At 42.4% G+C, this 20,695-nt stretch overlaps 1 protein-coding gene across 2 annotated transcripts in view; it reads right to left on the bottom strand.

Moving 5' to 3' along the window:
* Nucleotides 1–1,050: 1,050 nt before the first annotated feature.
* LOC128605444 (guanine nucleotide exchange factor VAV3) overlaps nt 1,051–20,695 on the bottom strand; it is a 95,517-nt gene continuing 75,872 nt past the window's right edge. The window contains exons 20-28 of one of the 2 annotated variants that reach the window (XM_053621005.1): nt 18,892–19,022; nt 13,388–13,453; nt 13,236–13,267; nt 13,021–13,137; nt 9,755–9,842; nt 8,452–8,554; nt 7,565–7,645; nt 4,947–5,098; nt 1,051–4,453 (exon numbers count right to left, since the gene is read on the bottom strand). In XM_053621005.1, coding sequence (XP_053476980.1) covers nt 4,409–4,453; nt 4,947–5,098; nt 7,565–7,645; nt 8,452–8,554; nt 9,755–9,842; nt 13,021–13,137; nt 13,236–13,267; nt 13,388–13,453; nt 18,892–19,022 — 815 coding nt within the window. In that variant the 3' untranslated portion in view covers nt 1,051–4,408. The remainder of the gene's footprint in view (nt 4,454–4,946; nt 5,099–7,564; nt 7,646–8,451; nt 8,555–9,754; nt 9,843–13,020; nt 13,138–13,235; nt 13,268–13,387; nt 13,454–18,891; nt 19,023–20,695) is intronic. The other variant, XM_053620916.1, reaches the window with a different exon arrangement.

Genomic DNA, 20,695 nt, shown 5'->3' with positions numbered 1-20,695 from the left:
TCTTAAACGGATTCAGAAACGTGTCATTGTTGACATGGTGAGGTTTTCTGTAAGGAGACCTTTATTTGTAATTCGTGGGAGGAGTCTCCGTACTTCTCGGTAACATGACAAGATGCGTTTTTAAACAATGTTGTTTTTTTTGGCTTATTAACTTCCGGAGAGAAAGAAAAAAAAAAGAGAGGAAGTGAAGGAAAAGCTGTTCATAGCTACTTCCACAACATTAAACGTAACTATATGACGTTCTTGAATAAAATTGCTGTACTAAAAGAGAAATAAAAATACTTATCGATGAGCTGTTATTGGCAAATAAATAACTTCAGGGTGGTAATGGTATATTGATTATTTTCCTATGACAGCACGACATGGAGTGTTTTATGGAGCGTTCCTTATTTATCATATACTTGCAGTGCCCACTTTATTAAAAAAAAAAAAACACTTCATTTGTATTCATTTCCACTCGTTGGTGATCAATACTCTGCACCATCGATGGACCACCACTGAGCAGATATTATATAAAGTCCCCATGAAATCAAAATGGACGTTCCGTGGCTTCCGGTATGTAGATTTCCGTCTTGAGGTTATCTATAAGCTAGTGCGCTCCAAAACAACGGCGAAATTCGCATTTAGAAGATATACGCTTTCAGAACGGGTTTAAATCGGCCATTTTGAGGACACCATTCTGCACTTCTTATCAGATTTACTGTCCAATCAAACGCTCTCTAGAATCTGCAGGATCCCGTCCCCCCAACAGTTGTAAGCTTCTGTAAACGCTATTAGATATTTAAAATTATGGCGGAGCCACTCAATATGTCCCACCCTGACTTCCTGTTTCAGTGGAAATGACATCAACACATCGAATAACGCTACGCCTGGCACGGGGACTTGAAGTAATAAATCATTCTTAGTTGTTTAACACTCCTAATCCAAATCGTGGTCTGCCTGAAGGTGTTAGAGCAGAAAACCCCTGATAGATCCGTTTCCCGCTTGGATTTAAGATGGCGGAAATGATTAACGACGCCCAGCAGTGGAGACAAGAAGAAAAGCATTAAATAAAAACAAGCAATATAACTTTATTGCGCATTATCTACATATGTACAGTATAACACAGCAGTATTTCAGGATTGCACAGGCCACTGTGGCTCACATACATACATACATACATACATACATACATACAAACACATACACACAGATCTTTGGCTTCAGTGAACAACAGACGCAGGAGTACCAGAGGAATATTCACGGTCCTTTATAGACGTATACAGTTTTGTGATGCTGTTAGTGGCTTTAACAGGTTGGATGAAAGGTTACAAATCTAAAATTTCACAAGAAAGGGGGGGAAAAAAAAACATCAGACATGGGAAGGACTACACGATGTTTATCTATTCAACTGTTCCGCACAAAAGTGTGTTGTTGAATCGTAGGAGGATTTCATCAGTCTCTGCTAACCATCATCACACTGTGGGAAGGTCACACAAGTACAGAGAGAGAGAGAGAGAGAGAGAGAGAGAGAGAGAGAGAGAGAGAGAGAGAGATCCATGCACTGACATGTCTAAAATGACAGACTGACATATAGAAGCATGGGATTGTGGGTAGATACGAACTCTTATCACGGTTAGTCAGAGGCGTGGATGAGGAGGGGAGGACAGTCCGAATGGATGGTTAGCATAACTCACGTACCGCGCAGATTATTATATATGTGTGAAATAACATTGCATCATTATGAGTCCTCCGTATTTAATGAATGCCTCTCTTAGCTTGCTCAGTCACATTGAGTGAGAAACAGGATTAACCAATCAGGATGCATTATCAGCTCAGGGATGTCAAAGTGATGGCAAATGAAGAAACACAGCTTGTTGGGGTTTTTTTTTTTTTTTTTTTTACCGCAGGAGGAGAAATATTTGGAGTTTGGACTTGGAGTTCTGGCATGTTCTGATGTTCTGGAATGTTGTAAGATGGGTCGGTTTGCCGGAATGTTCAAGATCAAGTTTGGTGATTAGTATTGTTTTGGGATTGATCAGGCTTTTAGAGCACTTGAGAACGGATTGATGTTCTTGAATTCATTCGAATGGGTTGGGTATGTAGCTCCAGAATGAGAGTAAGAGTTTATAGAGATTCAGAAATGGCATGTGTTGTGGAATGTAGAAGCTTCTACAAGGTCGTTGAATTCATCCGGTGGTGCTTTGTGTGGGTTCAGTGTTCTGGAATGAGTTGGTATTTTAATACGTTCTAAGACGGGTCTGTGTTTTGGAATGTCTAAGATTTACATGTATGACATTTGGCAGACGAGCTTATCCAGAGCAACGTACATTTATCTCACTTATACAACTGAGCAGTTGAGGGTTAAGGGCCCTGCTCAAGGGTCCAGCAGTGGCAGGTTGGCAGTGTTGGTATCTGAACTCGCAATCTTCTGATCAGAAGTCCAACATCTTAACCACTGAGCTACCACTTGCCCTATGAGCTATGTCTAAGTAGGTGTTTTAGAACATTTTAGGATGGATCTGTTCATGAATGGTCTAGAATGAGTTGAGTATCCCAACTGTTCTAGAATGAGTCCGTGTTATAGAGGTTCTAGCATGGGTTGGCGTTCTGGTATATCTGGTAGATCAATTTGAAGTTTTAGATAGTTTTTGGCCAGATACGGATTCTATAAAGTTTAAGAATGGATTGCTGTTCTCAAATGTTCTTTAATGTCCTGGTTAGTTGGTATGTTTCAGAATGTGTTTGGTATTCTGGGATGTTCTAGCATGAGTCTGTATTATAGCAGTTATAGAATGGGTTGGTATTCTGGTTTGTTCTAGAATGGGTTGGTATTCTGGGATATTCTAGAATGGGTTGGTTGTCTGGGGTGTCCTTGCATGAGTCTGTATTATAGAGGTTCTAGAATGGGTTGGTTGTCTGGGATGTTCTTGCATGAGTCTGTATTGTAGAGGTTCTAGAATGGGTTGGTTGTCTGGGAGGTTCTTGCATGAGTCTGTATTATAGAGGTTCTAGAATGGGTTGGTTGTCTGGGAGGTTCTTGCATGAGTCTGTATTGTAGAGGTTCTAGAATGGGTTGGTTGTCTGGGAGGTTCTTGCATGAGTCTGTATTGTAGAGGTTCTAGAATGGGTTGGTTGTCTGGGAGGTTCTTGCATGAGTCTGTATTGTAGAGGTTCTAGAATGGGTTGGTATTCTGGGAGGTTCTTGCATGAGTCTGCATTAGAGAGGTTCTAGAATGGATTGGTTATCTGTGATAGTCCAGAATGAGTAAGAGTTTATAGAGGTTCTGAAATGGGATGTGTTCTGGATTGCCCCATGGCTTAGTGTCCTAGAAGGTTCTAGAAGGTTGTTAGATCGGTCCTGGAATGTTCTGCAATGTGTAAGTCTCTTCAGATTGGACTCTCCTTTCACGCTGCTGGTCCATGTGGACAGAGAGTGGAGCTGCTCTGTAATATCTCTCAGTGCTCAGCAGGAGGTTAAAGCCTGAGGTCTGTATTGTAGCGGAATGAGGATTTAGCGTACAAGGCTACTGGGAGAAACTAAAAAGAGAAAAGTCTTTAAAGGCTGTTAGAGGATAGTAATGTGATTGTGGGATGTGAGGCGGTTTATTAATCCGTTAATGCTGCTGCCATCTAGTGGCTTCAGCTCCACACTACAGTCATGCTAAGAGATCAAATTAGTGAACAGATTTGTTGCACACATAACAAATAAATATCTGCAAAACTCCTTTTATGATCCTTCATGTTCTTAGTCTCGTCTGTAACATGGCCGTGAAAACTGATGCGAAAAAAATATATAAATTATTCTAAAGCCGCATTTCAGTTTTGGGCTGAAACGGTCTGGCTGGAGGTTCTGGTGGCTGGATAGTGGGTCAGATAAGAGCAAGGAGTGTGAGCTGTCAATCATTTCCTATCGGGATACTGGATTAAAAATGCAGTGGATGCACTAGCTAGAGGTGAGTGTCAGAGAAAGTGTGTGTGTGTGTGTGTGTGTGTGTGTGTGTCTGCTCTCTCTCTGACTCTCAAATCAGATAAACATGTCCTTACAAGATAAGCAGCAACAATGGAGGACAAGAAAACACAAACATCCACACAATAAATCCAGCTGATTAGTGACAATGTCAAAGATATATACAGACACACGCACACACACACACACACACACACACACACAACAGTGACATACATGCCTGTGGGGGTTCTTACTTCTACCTATCACTCACAGTAACACACACACACGTGCGCACGCACACACACCCCTTCACTGGTGACTGCTTTGCTGACAGCAGAGGATTCTGGGTAAGCACTCAGTGTCCCTGCTGAGACACTTTCAGACTCGTGTTTAAACAGGACGAGTCCATGATTCAGTCCAGCTCAGCATGTAAACATAAAAAAATGTCCTTTTTACTTCCTTCTGTTGGTGTGTTTTTCATTCCTCTTCTTCTTCTACGTATGTGGAGGGAAACCAGCCCACCTGAGAGAGAGAGAGAGAGAGAGAGAGAGAGAGAGTTATTATTATTATTATTATTATTATTATTATTATTATTATTATTACTGTAACTATGTTGTTGTTGTTGCTAAATGACCGTAACGACTACAGGCCGTATTCAAAAACAGTGGCGCTATTGAATTAATTCAAAATCAAAATAGTGAATTAAAAGTGTGATAAATTTACCTACATCCTGCGCACACATTACAATTTCATGAACCTGATTTAAAATGCCCTCCACTAATATTGGCACCCTTGGTAAATATGAGCAAAGAAGGATCACATATCAAGTGCTATTTTATACGCCGCTGGAAGCAAGTTTGTTCAATTGAACCAGTGATTACTGTGAGAATTACAACTAGGAATATTCAACTAAGACTAGATTTGCACCCGATTACCAGGTAAAGGCACTCTCTCTCTGTACACACACACACACACACACACACACACACACACACACACACACACACACACTCACCCGGCCGTTGACCTCGCCCCTCCACCACCCGTTAGTTGTGGGTTTGCTGTAGATCCTCACTATGTCCCCTTCCTGCAGCGACAGCTCTCTCATGTCCCGAGAACTGAAATCGTACCGCGCGATCGCCACACCGATCACCTTCGGAGTCAACACTGAGACGGAGACACACAGACAGAATGGAGAGACTCGAGTTAAAGTTTACACTGGTTACCATGGAAACAAGAGGAAGGAACACATGACCATGAGGATGACTATGATGATGAGACACGGAGAGACAGACAGAAAGAACATCACATGCATATGTACGCATATGAGGAAAATAGGAAAATCAAGGGGACAAGAATAGTAGGGGACATGGACATGAGAGGACACGTCGAAATTAGGAAAAAAGGAAAATGTAAGACTGTTAGCGAACTAGGGGACGTTAAACGCTAGACTGCAGTGTTCAGGGTACAAACAAGAAAACTATCAAATTCTGGAGAGTAGTCCCTAAAAACTCTGGGACACTAAAAACTAGGGGACACTGCAATGTTTGAGACATTGAAAACTAGGGACAGGAAACATAGGGACACTTTAGACTAGTGTAGTGAACTAGTGTAGTGAACACAGGAGTGTAGTGAACACAGGAGACTAGGGGACACTGGAGTGTAGTGAACACTGGAGACTAGGGGACACTGGAGTGTAGTGAACACTGGAGTGTAGTGAATACTGGAGACTAGGGGACACTGGAGTGTAGTCAACACTGGAGTGTAGTGAACACTGGAGACTAGGGGACACTGGAGTGTAGTGAACACTGGAGTGTAGTGAATACTGGAGACTAGGGGACACTGGAGTGTAGTGAACACTGGAGTGTAGTGAACACTGGAGACTAGGGGACACTGGAGTGTAGTGAACACTGGAGTGTAGTGAACACTGGAGACTAGGGGACACTGGAGTGTAGTGAACACTGGAGTGTAGTCAACACTGGAGTGTAGTGAACACTGGAGACTAGGGGACACTGGAGTGTAGTGAACACTGGAGTGTAGTGAACACTGGAGACTAGGGGACACAGGAGTGTAGTGAACACAGGAGACTAGGGGACACTGGAGTGTAGTGAACACTGGAGTGTAGTGAACACAGGAGACTAGGGGACACAGGAGTGTAGTGAACACAGGAGACTAGGGGACACAGGAGTGTAGTGAACACTGGAGACTACGGGACACTGAGACACTACGACTACGAAACTACGACTGGTGGACATTAGTGGACAGTGAAAACTAGGGGACAGAAAACAAAGGGGCACAATAGACTAATGGACACTGAAGACTAGGGGACACAAGAGATTAGGGGACAAAATCAAGGGGGTGCAGGAAACTAAGTGACACTGAGATAGGCGACACTGAAAACTAGTGGACAATGGAAATGAGAAGACATTGAACTAGTTTACCCTGGAGACTAGTGGACACTAGAAACAAATCTGAGGCACATAAATCTAGTGGACACGAGAAACTAGGGAATACAACACCTAGTGGACACTGAACATTCCGGAACATTATGGAAATGATCAGTTCTGAAAATCTTCATGAAGTGGATTTCGCATGTGTGATGAAATGACTTGGGAAAGGCCGCTGAGTCGGACTCGGGTGGTTTGGGACACAGCCGCGGACGGACTGGAACACAGATTCGTTAGATCATCACTTATTCCAAACGAATCTGTTTCAAATCGCGATTTATCTTTACGCAGACTTTTCCACCTCAGAGTGTGTGTGTGGATAACTGCACCTCCCTGAGGAGTTTTTAATCAGTGTGTGTGTGTGTGTGTGTGTGTGTGTGTGTGTGTGTGTGTGTGTGATGGCCCGCCGCTGTGTTTCCACTCCACACGAGTGATTCTGGTGAATCTGGGCCGAGTCCAATCAGAGCTGTGGCTGTTTTGATTACAGATTCAGAAGCCTTGAGAGAGCGAGGCATTTTTATTCTCCGGGTTAATCGCATTTCACACTGCGAACCGTTTCTCACTGAGCAAGAGGGAAAAGAGGGAGGAAAGAAAGCGAGAAAAATGACACACATGCTTTACACACAACTCTCAGCGCTCGAAGACTGCGTGTGTGTGTGTGTGTGTGTGTGTGTGTGTGTGTGTGAGTTAGGGCAAAAATATCTTCTCACAATACTGGAATGCATTGTGCCCCATTTATTCTGTAAAAATCATTTATTCAAACGGGACAAAGTAATGGCACCCTGTAAAACGAGAAGGAACGAGGTGGTGTGCGTTTATGCTAGCTGATGTAGCTGCAGTGGCTGAGCTGCATCACTGGAGGATTTAGCACACACGACGTTTAGGAGCCGCTCTCCATATAAGGAGGGTCGCCTTTTATGAGGTTTGTGGGCGTGGCTAGACATAAACGAATCGATGTCAGTTGTATTTGGTACTGATATCGTATGTGGTTGCAGAGGCAGGTGTGTTCGAGCACCAGACATGACCAGACAGGCCTGCTGTCTTCACACTCAGAGGCAGAAACACAGACACACAGACACACAGACACACACACACACACACACACAGACAGACAGACACACACTGTAGGACGGAGGGGTGGCAGAGCGAGGAGCAGATGGAGGCAGAAGTGAAGCAGTAACACTACCTGACCAGAAGGGGGCGGAGGAGGGGGGCACGAAGCTGCAGCCTGCAGGAGAAACTAAAGAAAGAGTGCACAGCAATGGAGCTGAGAGAGAGAGAGGGAGAGAGAGAGAGAGAGAGAGATGGAGGGAGACCAAGAGAGGGACGGAGAGAGACAGAGAGAGGATGAGAAGCAAAATTGAAATGCAAAGCAGTAAAGCCAAAGCAGTGACACATGCACCTAAAAAAAAACAACCTTTATTTGTGTCCAAGATTGAAGAGTGGACTTTTTTTTCTTTTTCTTTTTATTAACATGTTGATCTATTTTCACACTGGTTGACGGTATCCTACATTACCCACGATGCCCTGCGGATCGTGATGCGGCAGGATCTAACCCTCGCTTCACCTCTACCTAAAGAGAGACGACGCAGCAGCGCTTTAGTCCTTTAGTTCGTCCAGCAGATCAGCTAGCTTACAACGCTTCAACTTTCATGCTAACAGACCGCTAACTAGCCGAGCCTCTGTGCTCTGTCGTATAGCCGCGTCGCATTCTGGGACGTTCCCACGATCCTCGTCGTTATTCACTTACGTTTGAGAGGTCTCCTATTTAAACGCCATTATAACTGTCAGAGCATTAACGATAACAACAACGTCCTCCTGTCAGGGCAGGCGTGTAACACGACTCTGAAGACGCATAACTTTCCCCGCGTAAATACCGACAGAACTTTAGGAAGCCTGGAAGTCCCGGGCTCTGACTATGGCTCATAAGGAATATTAATAAAGACACTCGGCGATGGACGTCCTTTTCTTTTCTCATCGCTCTAAATGGAAGCATGGCGGCGGCGGTGACAGGTGAGCTTGAGTGTAGGGGAAGTGTGTAGGGGAAGCGTATGAGAGAAAATGTGTACTCACTGCTCCCTCCGTTCTCTGGCTCTCTGTAGGCAAACTGTAGCGTTGTATCGAGTGTCCTGAAGCCCTCCTTTAGAGAGTGATGCTTATAGTACTCAATCAGCTCCTACACACACACACACACACACACACACACACACACATTTACACTAGGGTCCAAAAGTCAGAGACTACTATTGCTGTTTATTTATATATAAACATATATTGTGTGTATATATATATATATATATATTTTTTTTTAATGTAACTTAATCACCGCTACTTATCAGAGTATCTCAGTAAGTGAGCGTAGGCGATCATGACACAACCCCTTGATTACTCTTTGAATAAAACCAGCTCTCAGTAGCGACGGCCAGACTCGCAGCGCGGGGGGAAAAAATAAATACGCACTTAGAACAAAAATGAGCGAATTCGATAAGACGGCCTCGTTCGCAATCTAATAACGCTCTTTAAATGGCATTTGTGAAATCAAATCTAAAAGCGCTTTCAGAAGTAAATGACAAAAGCGGCTCGCTCTGCGCATGGCATAACGACGTTAAAAAGGCCGCCTCGGCGAAGCCTCTTAAAAGGAAAAGCGATGAGGCAATAACGGCGGCATAAAATGTACAATAATACAGCCAATATAATGAAAAACGTAATATGATATTCAATATTTCTGCATAAAGTCTTTACTAAACAGACTATTATTATTTAAGAATCCATTTTTTTTAGCATTACGGGTAATTCGGCGCTCTAAAAATTCCTGCTCACGTACCGTATGTATATCTATCCATCTATCTATCTATCTATCTATCTATATATATCTATATATATATATATATATGAATTTTCATCTTGTCCCTCCAATATTTGCCTGATATTAAAAGTTGACGGATTTTTGTCTGTATTAGTGTTAATCGCATGGATGTTTACATTTATGAACTTGATGTTATTTTTAAATTTAAAAAAAAAAACCTCACACACTAGGGGGCGCTAATCGCTCGCTCACTCGCACTTTCATGCGCTTCTTTAGAAACGGCTTGTTTATGTAAAGAAGAAAACACTTCAGGGTGTGCTGTTGTAGGGAAATGACAGGATTACAGAAACATCCACGGAGCGAGCAGCGTCGTGTTACTGAGAAACCGCGAGAAAAAAACACACACACACACAAAAAAGCGTGAACTCCTCGGAAGACGTCCGAAAACTTCAAGTCTTACTTTAAGAAAACGTTTTTTAATCTCCTGATATCCGTTATACTGTATCTAAGCGAAGAACGCTGGAACAGGGTTGGAGAATTAGCGTGATAGGTGGAAGTATTTCCGCTCACCATGATGCTCTTGAACCTCCTGTTCTCTGCGATCTGGAAGAAGCCGTCTCTGGTTAAGATCTTGATGTGTTTCACGTCGTTGTTAAACCTGGAACGTGGGAGTATAGCAGTTTAGATTTTGATTTATTGTCACGTCAGATGTTAAGATGTTAGACAGGGATAAAAAAAAAAAATGTAAAAAGTGAAAATAAGAATGTTAGAAAGACGCTGTGGATGAAGTTAAGGAATAGGACACAGCAGGATGTATTGTTGCAGGAAAACCATCCACGCTGCAGTGGTGTGGCACGGCACGGTTTAAATCTCCTAAACAGCAGCAATTACAATTTTTAGGTTATTCATTAATACGTCACCGCCATAACACGCTTTTAACCGTTTATAAATACATTTAATGTTGTGGAAAGTCCACAAAGAAAGTTCCGTTACATCAGCAGCTTTAAACTCCTCCCCCATGGCAGAAAAATGACTGACAGTTACAAAACAGTGACACTGGAGACTCCTTCCATAAAATGTTCTCCTTCCATGAATGTCTCAGGGGTTTTATTTTGTGTGTGTGTTTGTGTTGTTTTTTTTTGTTTTTAGACTGCTCTAATTTTTCCTACGTTTTCTACTTTCAGCCGAACCGATTTCGATCCTCAAACAGCTATTTGGACAATTTCCAATCCGGTTTCCGGAAGCATCGCGCCACAGAGTCGGCACTCATGAAGACATTTGATGATACTCGGTTAAATACTGATTCAGGCTAAATAACCGTGCTGGTATTATTGGATATCAGTGCTGCTTTTGACGCTGTTGTCCACTATATACTCCTAGACACACCGGAAAACTTAGTAGAGCTCTCTGGGACGGTCCTTGGCTGGTTCAGGTCTATATCTACAGTAGAAGGGAGGGGTTTCTATGTGAGCATAAGCAGCTATGACTCTGAGTGGATGTCCATGATGTACGGAGTCCCACAAGGCTCAGTCCTTGGACCGCTGCTGTTCATCCTGTATCAGCTCCCACTAGGCCAAATTATAAATCGCATACCGTAGCTACGCAGACGACACCCAGACGACTACCTAGACCTGTCACCTAATCATTCCCACCCCACAGACTCATTACCATTACCATTTACTCCCTGTGCCAGTGCCTTGATGAAATGGACAGTTGGGTGTGTGCCGAAATTTCCTTCGGTTGAACAAAGACAAAACAGAAGTTGAACATGCACCTTGACTCTAGGGGTCTAAAGACAGAAAATCGAGTCAGGAATCTTGGTGTTATTTTGGAGTCTGATCTAAGTGAAAGCAATAACCAAATCCGCCCACTATCACTTCAAAAATACAGCGAGAAGTAGGTGTTTCATTTCCAGTCAAGACGTAGAGAAACTCGCTCACGCATTCATTTCCAGCAGGGGGGATTACTGCAATGGACTTCTCACCCGTCTTCCATGAAAGACCATTAGACAGTTCATTCAGAATGCTGCTGCCAGGATTCTCACCTGATTCGAACCAAAAACATCTGAGCATATCATTCCGGTCCTCAGGTCTTTACCCTGGCTTCCAGTTACATTCAGAATGACGAGTTTATGAATCACTACACGGCCTAGGATCTAAATACATGACAGACGTGTTTACTGAATATAAACCGAACAGGCCAATCAGATCGTTAGGATTGGGTCAGTTAGAAATACCAAGGTGAGGCGTTTTAGCGTTTGGCCGTAATGCCAGACGTGGCTGGAACCAGCTTCCAGAAGAACTACGCCACAAAACCAGACTGAAAACACATCTCTTTACCTTGCATTTACCGACTGAACACTATGCTGCACGGAGAGGTCGGATGGGGGCGCAAATTGGTTTCAAGAAAAAAAAACTCAGACATTGCATCATGGGTCCTCGGTGTATTTTATTGCTTTACAAATAATTTAAAAAAAACCCGCGTTCCCTCTCCCTCTGTATTCTCTTTTCGCTGAGGAGAGGCGGAGCTTAGTTGCCTTTTATCTAGCTGTCAGTGCAGACCCGTGTTGCCAACACACACACACACGCCCACACACACACACACACACACACACACACACACATATATATATATATATATACATATATATATATATATATATATATATATATATATATATAATCATTCTACCTGGTCTCCTCCAATAGGATGGGGGGGGGGGGATTGCCACATGATAGGGGAGGCTTGGGGGGGCTTTAGTTACAAAAGATTGAGAAGCTCTGATCATTTCAGCTCTGTAACTTTTCCCCTTTATGCCCATTACTTTTTTTTATTATTATTCTTTTTTTTATCTCCTGCTCATTTTAATGCATTTTTCAATTTTTCATTTCTTACCTTTATTTCTTGTTCTTATATTTTTTAACACCTTGTATGTTCTTTGTGTAAAGCACTCTGAATCACCATTGTGTATGAAATGTGCTATATAAAGAAACTTGCCTTGCCTTGCCTTGCTTTAACATATTCCGTTATTATATGTCGTACCCCGTTGTATTGTGAACTCGTTGTAAGCATCTGTAAACCAGAAATCCCTCGTGTGTTGGCCAATAACGCTGTATTCTGTTTCTATAGCAACAACTGCGCATTTTTTCATTGTTAAATAACATTTTATAAAAAATGAGGTTTTTAAAAAAAAATTTTTTATTGGACTTAGATTACACGAAGCGTTTTCCATACGAGTCCCAGGGTATGAGCGGTTACTATAGAAACAACGATTTGTGCTGTTGTACAGAACAAACATACTAAACAGTGGAAGTGTAGTGATGAATGAAGACAGCAGGTATACACGTAATATAACATATACACAGTATATTACACGTTTAAACCCTACACGAAGGTAATGTGCAGTTAATATCCGATTAGCGCGGTAGGGACTGAAGTCTGTAGTAAACAGGACGAGGTAAAGAAAGTGAAAGTAAAAGTTGACATGTTATTGAGAGTCAGTTGAAAGGCTGGTTAGGTTTAGACTTGGCTTGCGGACTATTCAAATGATTCAAATAGAACGTTACCAGCACTGAAATCTTAAACTTGGGACGCTTTTATCCTTGAGGTTTACATGATGCTAAACTGGTGGCTATAAGCTTCCATTACTTGTTAGCTACGTTAGCATTATAGCTCCAGTACACAACTAAAACGCTTTTGACACCAGATGTTTTTTTTTAATTATTATTCTAGAAGAGAAACAATACTAAAAAAGGCAATCTCTCTCTCTCTCTCTCTCTATCACACACACACACACACACACACACACAGTAGAAGTGTAAATCATGTTGACTCACTTGATGCTGATGGCGTACTCGTTACTGTCGTGCCCTCGATGCCTCACCAGGTATGTGCTGTTCTGCCTGTTCAGAAGCATCGCCTCTGCCTGCACTCGCAGCATGCCACCTGCAAACCTGCCCAAGGTCACACAGGGGTCAAAGGTCATCGCCATGAAGTACAAGAATACAAAACAAAAAACACTGCAATAGAAGCCCTGGCTGTTCAGACTTACCAGGCCTGAGAAGAGTAATCAATAGGTTTGGCCTGAAAAACGAAACAAACAAAAAAGACAATATTTAGAGAAAGAAAAAGAGAGAGATGTACTAGAGAATGTAATATTGCACACGTGTTCGCTGACTAAAACGGTTAAGAACTGGCACTCACACACGGGCAAGGCTTCACAGCGTCGCTTGGAAAGAATCCAACCTCTCTCGTCGTCAAGACTTTACCCTGCAGCCATGACATCAAGATAATTACATTAAGTTCAGCCGAGTGACTCGTTTTCAATAATTCAGCAACCATTCGCACGCAGCGCTATTCATTTAGAGCCGGAAAACAGACGACGCCGAACATTCCTTCACTTAACGACTCTTTCTTAAGGTAATAAAGTCATTAAACTGTAGCGAGAAGAGACTAATAACTGTTACGCCAACACGATTCCTGCTTGTTTACTAGTATTCCGCTCAGATCTCTAAAGAATAACGAACAGAATCCAGCTAGCATGACGTGAATGAGCCCCTACTGCTAAAAAAAAAAAACAACAACCCAAAAACAATAAATTACTTCTTTCAGGAATAATCAACTGACATCTTGGCAGGTAAAACGTTTAAAAAGTTAAGTTAAGAACACAGAGGGACGAAAGGACATTTTCCTGAAAATAAGACACAGATATGACAATCAAAATGGAGATCGAACTACTTTCCAGAACGTCGGCTGGACTCGTATACATTACAAATGAAATAAATGAGAAAATTCGCCCATGAATTGCTCCAAAATGTATTATTTCTAGAAAGATCTACAATAACAACTGAATACAGATATGGCCGATGTCATCCATTAATGCAGGACCTTGAATCTTTATGCAGACAGTCCTTCTGGGAGAGGCTAAAAGCTTGTGGTGGTCCAGACGGCCCTCTTCTTCAGACTAACTCGATTTGTTAAGCCATGCTTAAGTGGCCATGATACATTCATCATACTGATGTTTTATCTGTCTTCTCCGATGGGGATATTCTGCTGGTGCTACAACTGAGATAAGCATGTGAATAAGGTTAAAACTGTTAGCCCCACACAGTGCAATGGGCAAAATTAGGTTAAAACTACCGATCACATTTCTCTTCCTCCACCGAGAGTAGAATTGTGTTTCCAGGGTCATCAGTGTTGTCAGGGCTAACAGAACTATCAGGGTTACAGTGCGCACTTTGCTAGCAAGGTTGTCATGGCTCTGTCGTTATCACAGATACAAGGAATAACAGGGTCATCAGGACTACCATGCATGCCTGAGAGTCCAGTGATATAAAACTGAGCAGAAGTACCTGGTATCCAAGGACTAGACTTCTAGTCTTGTCAATTTTATCGAAGATACTGGCATTACCAGGACTATCAAATAAAGATGATCAGATGGGTCATGGATTGCCATGTTATCCGGAGTTATTGAGGATACCATGGTTGTCACACATTTCATAGTTACCAGGGTTGCCATGCAATATCAGCGTTATAAAGGCTACTCATGCAGGGATCACAAGCATCAATTAAAGAGACCTTGGTCTAACAGGGTTGTAAAGTATAATAGGGATACAAGGGTTACTAGAGCTAAGACAGGTAAACATATTATTAAGGTTTTATAGTTACTGGGAACCAAAGCTACCAGAGTTACCAAAGGTTACCAGGACCTGCCAGTGGTATCAAGTTTACCAAAGCTACCAGAGTTACCAAAGGTTACCAGACCTGCCAATGGTATCAAGTTTACCAAAGCTACCAGAGTTACCAAAGGTTACCAGGACCTGCCAGTGGTATCAAGTTTACCAAAGCTACCAGAGTTACCAAAGGTTACCAGACCTGCCAATGGTATCAAGTTTGCCAAAGCTACCAGAGTTACCAAAGGTTACCAGACCTGCCAGTGGTATCAAGTTTACCAAAGCTACCAGAGTTACCAAAGGTTACCAGACCTGCCAGTGGTATCAAGTTTACCAAAGCTACCAGAGTTACCAAAGGTTACCAGGACCTGCCGGTGGTATCAAGTTTACCAAAGCTACCAGAGTTACCAAAGGTTACCAGGACCTGCCGGTGGTATCAAGTTTACCTGAGCTACAAAGGTTACCAGGACCTGCCAATGGTATCAAGTTTACCAAAGCTAGCAGGTTATTAGATAAAAAAGAATACTATGGCTATACTACGTTTATCAGATGTACCAGGTTTCTACTCTCCACAAGCATGCCTGGACTATCAGGGCTGCCAGAGTTTTCAAGTTTAATAGTAATATACAGAGTAGAACTAGAGTTACACAGGTTATTGGGGGTACACAGATTCTATATTGTAAGAAATTACAGGATGCCACATTTACCAGGGATACCAGGAACTTCCATACCTGGTATGGGGTACCAGGGATACCAGCCTACAATACCTAATAATTTTATCAGTATTCTCGGGATAAACCACAATTTCCCAGGAACTTCAGAACTACCAGTATTGTGAAGTTTTGCAGGACTCCTTATGTTTTCAGGCCCTGATAACGAGGAAGACACAGGATGGCATGTTTATTATGCGTATCAGATCTAAGTATACTCTCAGAAAAAAGGTACAGCACTGTCTGTACCACTGCTTCTCACTGGAGCAGCTACACTAAAGAACACTTCCTTTACCAATAGCATGCATCTGTCACTTCGAAAAGGTTAATGTACTTTTAAAGCTGATTCAAGGTACAAAGTAGTTTTGTTTTTTTTAGGCCTAGTTATGTACTTTTAACGCATGCCAACAGTATATAAATGTACTCCTTATGGTACAAGCAATGAGCATAACAAAAGTTTAGTACCTTATTTTTTTTGAGTGGACCAGGGTTATTAAATCTACAACGTCCTCCATAACTGCTAGCGTTGGCAGGACAGTGTGTAGCCAACTAAAAAAAGACAAATCTTCAGTTTAGTAGACGAGGACTGAACTTGCCCATCACAGGCCACGCGTAAATAGCGAGACAAATCGGACAAGATGGTCAAAATCTCAGGGAGATAAACACTTGGCCAACTGCCATTGCTTTGCATACAGTGCGTATAAATAGGGGACACACAACCTGCCAAATATCGAGATTCCTCTTGGGGCGACAACGCAGCCCAAAGTAAAGATACGGCTAAGCAGAGGGAGGAGACGCCTTTAGATGTTCCTGCTAGTTGTAGAACGAGGATGTAAAAGATGGTGGAAAGCACCAAGTGGCTGTCAGGATGGATGTGGATGGACAGGATGAATTGTAGAAATTTCTCCACTGTAGGTATGATAGGGAACTTCTGAGAAAATCACAGCTCATGCAAATCAAGCACGTCTTGGACTTTACTGCACGACTCCGTGAATCTGTGAAACAAGTTCGTTCTGTAGGTCATTCTACTGGATTATTGACAGCCAATATACATTAAAAAAATAAAATAAATAAACATATCCATCCATCCACCCATCCATCTTCAACCACTTACTCCTTTTCAGGGTCACGGGGAACCTGGAGCCTATCCCAGGGAGCATGGGGCACAAGGCGGGGTACACCCTGGACAGGGTGCCAATCCATTGCAGGGCACAATCACATACACACTCACACACCCATTCATACACTACGGACCCTTTAGACACGCCGATCAGCCTACCATGCATGTCTTTGGACTGGGGGAGGAAACCGGAGTACCCGGAGGAAACCCCCGCAGCACGGGGAGAACATGCAAACTCCGCACACACAGAGCCGTGGGAATCGAACCCTGACGGTGTGAGGCGAACGTGCTAAACACTAAGCCACCGTGCGCCCTAAAGATATATATATATATTTTTATTTTTTTCTAAATGGTCCAGTTGTCTATTGTTTATTAGCCATGTGTATTTTATTTCCCATTTCTACACCCTTTTGTGACTACATTCTGTAGCTGGTGATGCTACTCAGGAAGCGTTTTCACCCAAATTAGAAATGAACAATCACACGGATTAGCGTGACACCACCTGCACCTCGCCTTCGCATTGAATTGAATCCTGCCTCAACCTGTTCGTCCGAATGTTTTTGTGAAAACAAACCATCTGGGCAGTTGTTTGATTCCTCCGGCTGCGTCGCGGTGCCACGCGAACAGAAGCATGGCATTGTTTTAAATGTTTTGTCAAGCATTAAACGCTATAATCAGCGCGTGTCGAGGTGTGTGTGTGTGTGTGTGCACTGTCATTCTTTGCTTCTGTGTCCTTCTGTATGATGACGTGATTAAAAACTCTCAGGCATTTGTGCGTGCGTGCGTGTGTTTGTGTGTGTGTGTGTGTATACACTCAGTGGGCGGTATGCTGGCGTGTGTGCTATCTCAGAGAGCCAGCGAGACAAACAGCTTGCATCGACAGCACCGAGTGTTGACAGAGGGCGGCATCTGACGAAGTTACACAGTCTGTCACACTCAAAACTACACAAACACACACACACACACTGTGTGTGGAAAAAAAACCTCCCTCGTTATTATTTCAGCCATTAGCATGCAACCTGCACACAATCCTGAGTATAACCGATGATGCCAGGATGGAAGGTGCTAGTGTCCAAAATTCAAATCTTAATATAATGATATTTTTTTCCCCCAACTGCATTTCTTTTGGATCAAGCCAAGTCGATTGGAGCGAAGCGATGCCGTGACTACAAATAAGACTCAGAGACGGTGTTATTCTTCTTCTCAGCCCCCTACATCCAAGCATTATCTTTGTTTTTCGGTTCCAGATTTGTTTCTGGTTGTAGCTCGTGAACTCGCCGAGTGAGATCCACCGTACCGCCGCGGACTCTCATTCCATTTGAAGAGGGTGTGATTTACCAAAAAATAGCATGACACCGACGTTATTTGCCTCAGGATTGATTGGGAAGAGCAAATATTTTTCGATTCATTCTGACACTGTATAACGCCGTCAGAGACTAGTGTGTTACTCTGAAACACATTTTACTCTCGATCTTCCCGCCACGCTCTTCTACACGTGTTTACTCAACACCGTAGCGAATTGCTCAGAGTTCATAGGCAATTGTTCCCTCTAATATTGTTCTGATGTCCTGTTTATTCAAGGGACGGAAAATACTCAAGTGACTGGGTACATTGAAATTGAATAATTGTAGACTTAATCAAGTACACTTCCACTAGAAAAAAAAAACAACTTCTTTGTACTCATTACATTTTCATTTTGACCTTCGGCGTAACTGTGAAAAATCGCAAATGCCGTGAGACATTGTTCTGGCCCAGCTGCTATGCAAATCAGCTGAGTTCCCATTTATTTATGTATTTATTTATTTATTTATTTCAAAGACATCCATCCAATCCAATCAAATTCACATCAGTGTCTGAGGAAACTGCACAACTGTCGTAGACGGTCTTTGTTAGACGCTAGTAAGGTCTCGTTTGCACCCCAGGCACAATAATTAATTAATTAATTCAAAGTATGCTATCAAATCTAAACCAGCGTGTTGAGGTGGTAAATTTGCTCGCTGCTGCTGCTGTGGACGATGACGACCGTCTCTTTAATTCCAGCAGGGTGATTACGGATCATCTAACCAGCTAGCCAAAAACGCTAGGCGTGTCTGAGCTAGCGGAATATTTGATAAATATCTGATGAGATCAATAAAGTTCCAGGTCTGGATCCTTCATCGGTTCATCAGGGCTTTCTGTGAAGTAGAGTTTGTTTTATTTTCATACCTGCCACCAGGAGCTGTGCAGGTCTGCGCGGATCAGCTCGATGATGTCACCCTGCTGGATGTTGAGGGCGGGGCCGCATTGCGGCACGGGATCTCCGCGGTAATTCCTTATAGCCAACATTTTTGGCAAACCTGACGGGGAAAATAAAAGCTTATCAGTAACGTGAGACGTGAAAGTCGCAGTAATTATGAGAGTTATGAGATCGAGAGACAGGCAGACAGACGGACAGACAGACAGACAGCTGGACAGAGAGGTAGACGGTCAAACAGATAGACAGAAGGCAAGACACAAAGACAGGCAGACGTTTAAAGAGACGGACAGGCAGACAGACACACCGTCAGAACGTTATACAGGAAGACAGACAGACAGACAGACAGGAAATGCAGACAGACAATTACACAGACAGACAGATAGATAGACAGACACATAGAAAGGCAGTTAGACAGACACAAAGACAGACTGAGATACAGACAGGTAGTGAGGCAGACAGTCAGACAGATAGTCAGTTATTTTGTGTGTTTGTGGAAGCAAAAAAACAAGCAAGGCATTGTGTGTGTGTGTGTGTGTGTGTGTGTGTGTGTGTGTGTGTGTGTGTGTGTGAGATGATCATATTTCGTCTGCAGTCTAGAATAAGAAATCCGAACTGACATTCACGTACTAGATGAGCCAGTTATCAAACTGCAGGCTAGTGTGTGTGTGTGTGTGTGTGTGTGTGTGCGCGCACCCTACACATGTCAGGTATGTGTCTGTGATGTCTATGGTCCTTCTGATCGCCTTACCGATAGTGAGCAGCTAATAATGCATGATAGAACACAATCACTCTCTGTCTTTCTTGTTGTGTGTGTGTGTGTGTGTGTGTGTGTGTGTCCATCCTAATGAAGGCTAGGTTATAAAGAAGTGAACTCATGACCTAGAACAAAAAGAGCTTTCCACCCTAAATACTACAAACACAGCTATTAGCGTTGCCTCGGGTCACCACAACAAAGAGAGTGAAACAGAACACAGACAGGGTGTGTGTGTGTGTGTGTGTGTGTGTGTGTGTGTGTGTGTGTGTGTGTGTCTGTCTTATTTACCTCTTTTTTTTGCACTAAAGTTCCCCTATGATTTTTTGTAAACATGATTGGGCTCAAATATAAACATTAAGGTTAGAGCCACTGATGTTAAGGTTTAAGTAGAGGTACAATTGTATTTCATTATAATTAGGGTTACTGAGGTTAAAGGTCAGGGTTACTGAGGTTAAAGGTCATTATTCTCAAACTTTTTTAAATCAACATTTAAATAATATAAACCTTGAAATGAGTTAAAAAAATGTCTATAAATAGCTTCAGTTACTTGGTTTGCACTTTTTTTTTTTTTGTATAATCTTATAACAGGAAACACGACATGCTAGACTAGACTAGACTAGATTATATTATATTATAAATTTTTTTAAAGCAAATACAGTAATTACGCTCAAAATGAATACGCGGCCATATTTTAAAAACATCTGCACTATTTGTTAGTTTCTGAGATGTTTTCCTTATGTAGAAAGTTTAGAAATAAACGTGCTGAAATGTCACCGTCGGCCATGTTGGATTGGGAGCAGCGATACTTAATGCGATTTTAATACATAATATTAATAATAATCAATAATAATCATAATGGTGTGTATAACACTGGAGTGGTCTGAAGCTGATTTATATCTAATATATTATTACATGTACATGAACGGGTTAAAGACGTGAACTGGAACATGGTTATCGCATGTGTGTGTGTGTGTGTGTGTGTGTGAGAGAGCTTTTCTGTAACACATTCCAGCGTGCTA

The sequence above is a fragment of the Ictalurus furcatus genome, chromosome 1 (genome assembly GCF_023375685.1).
Source record: "Ictalurus furcatus strain D&B chromosome 1, Billie_1.0, whole genome shotgun sequence".
Classification (NCBI taxonomy): Eukaryota; Metazoa; Chordata; class Actinopteri; order Siluriformes; family Ictaluridae; genus Ictalurus; species Ictalurus furcatus.
The sequence above is the reverse complement of the archived record's forward strand: the minus strand, read 5'-3'. Positions and strand labels throughout refer to the sequence as shown.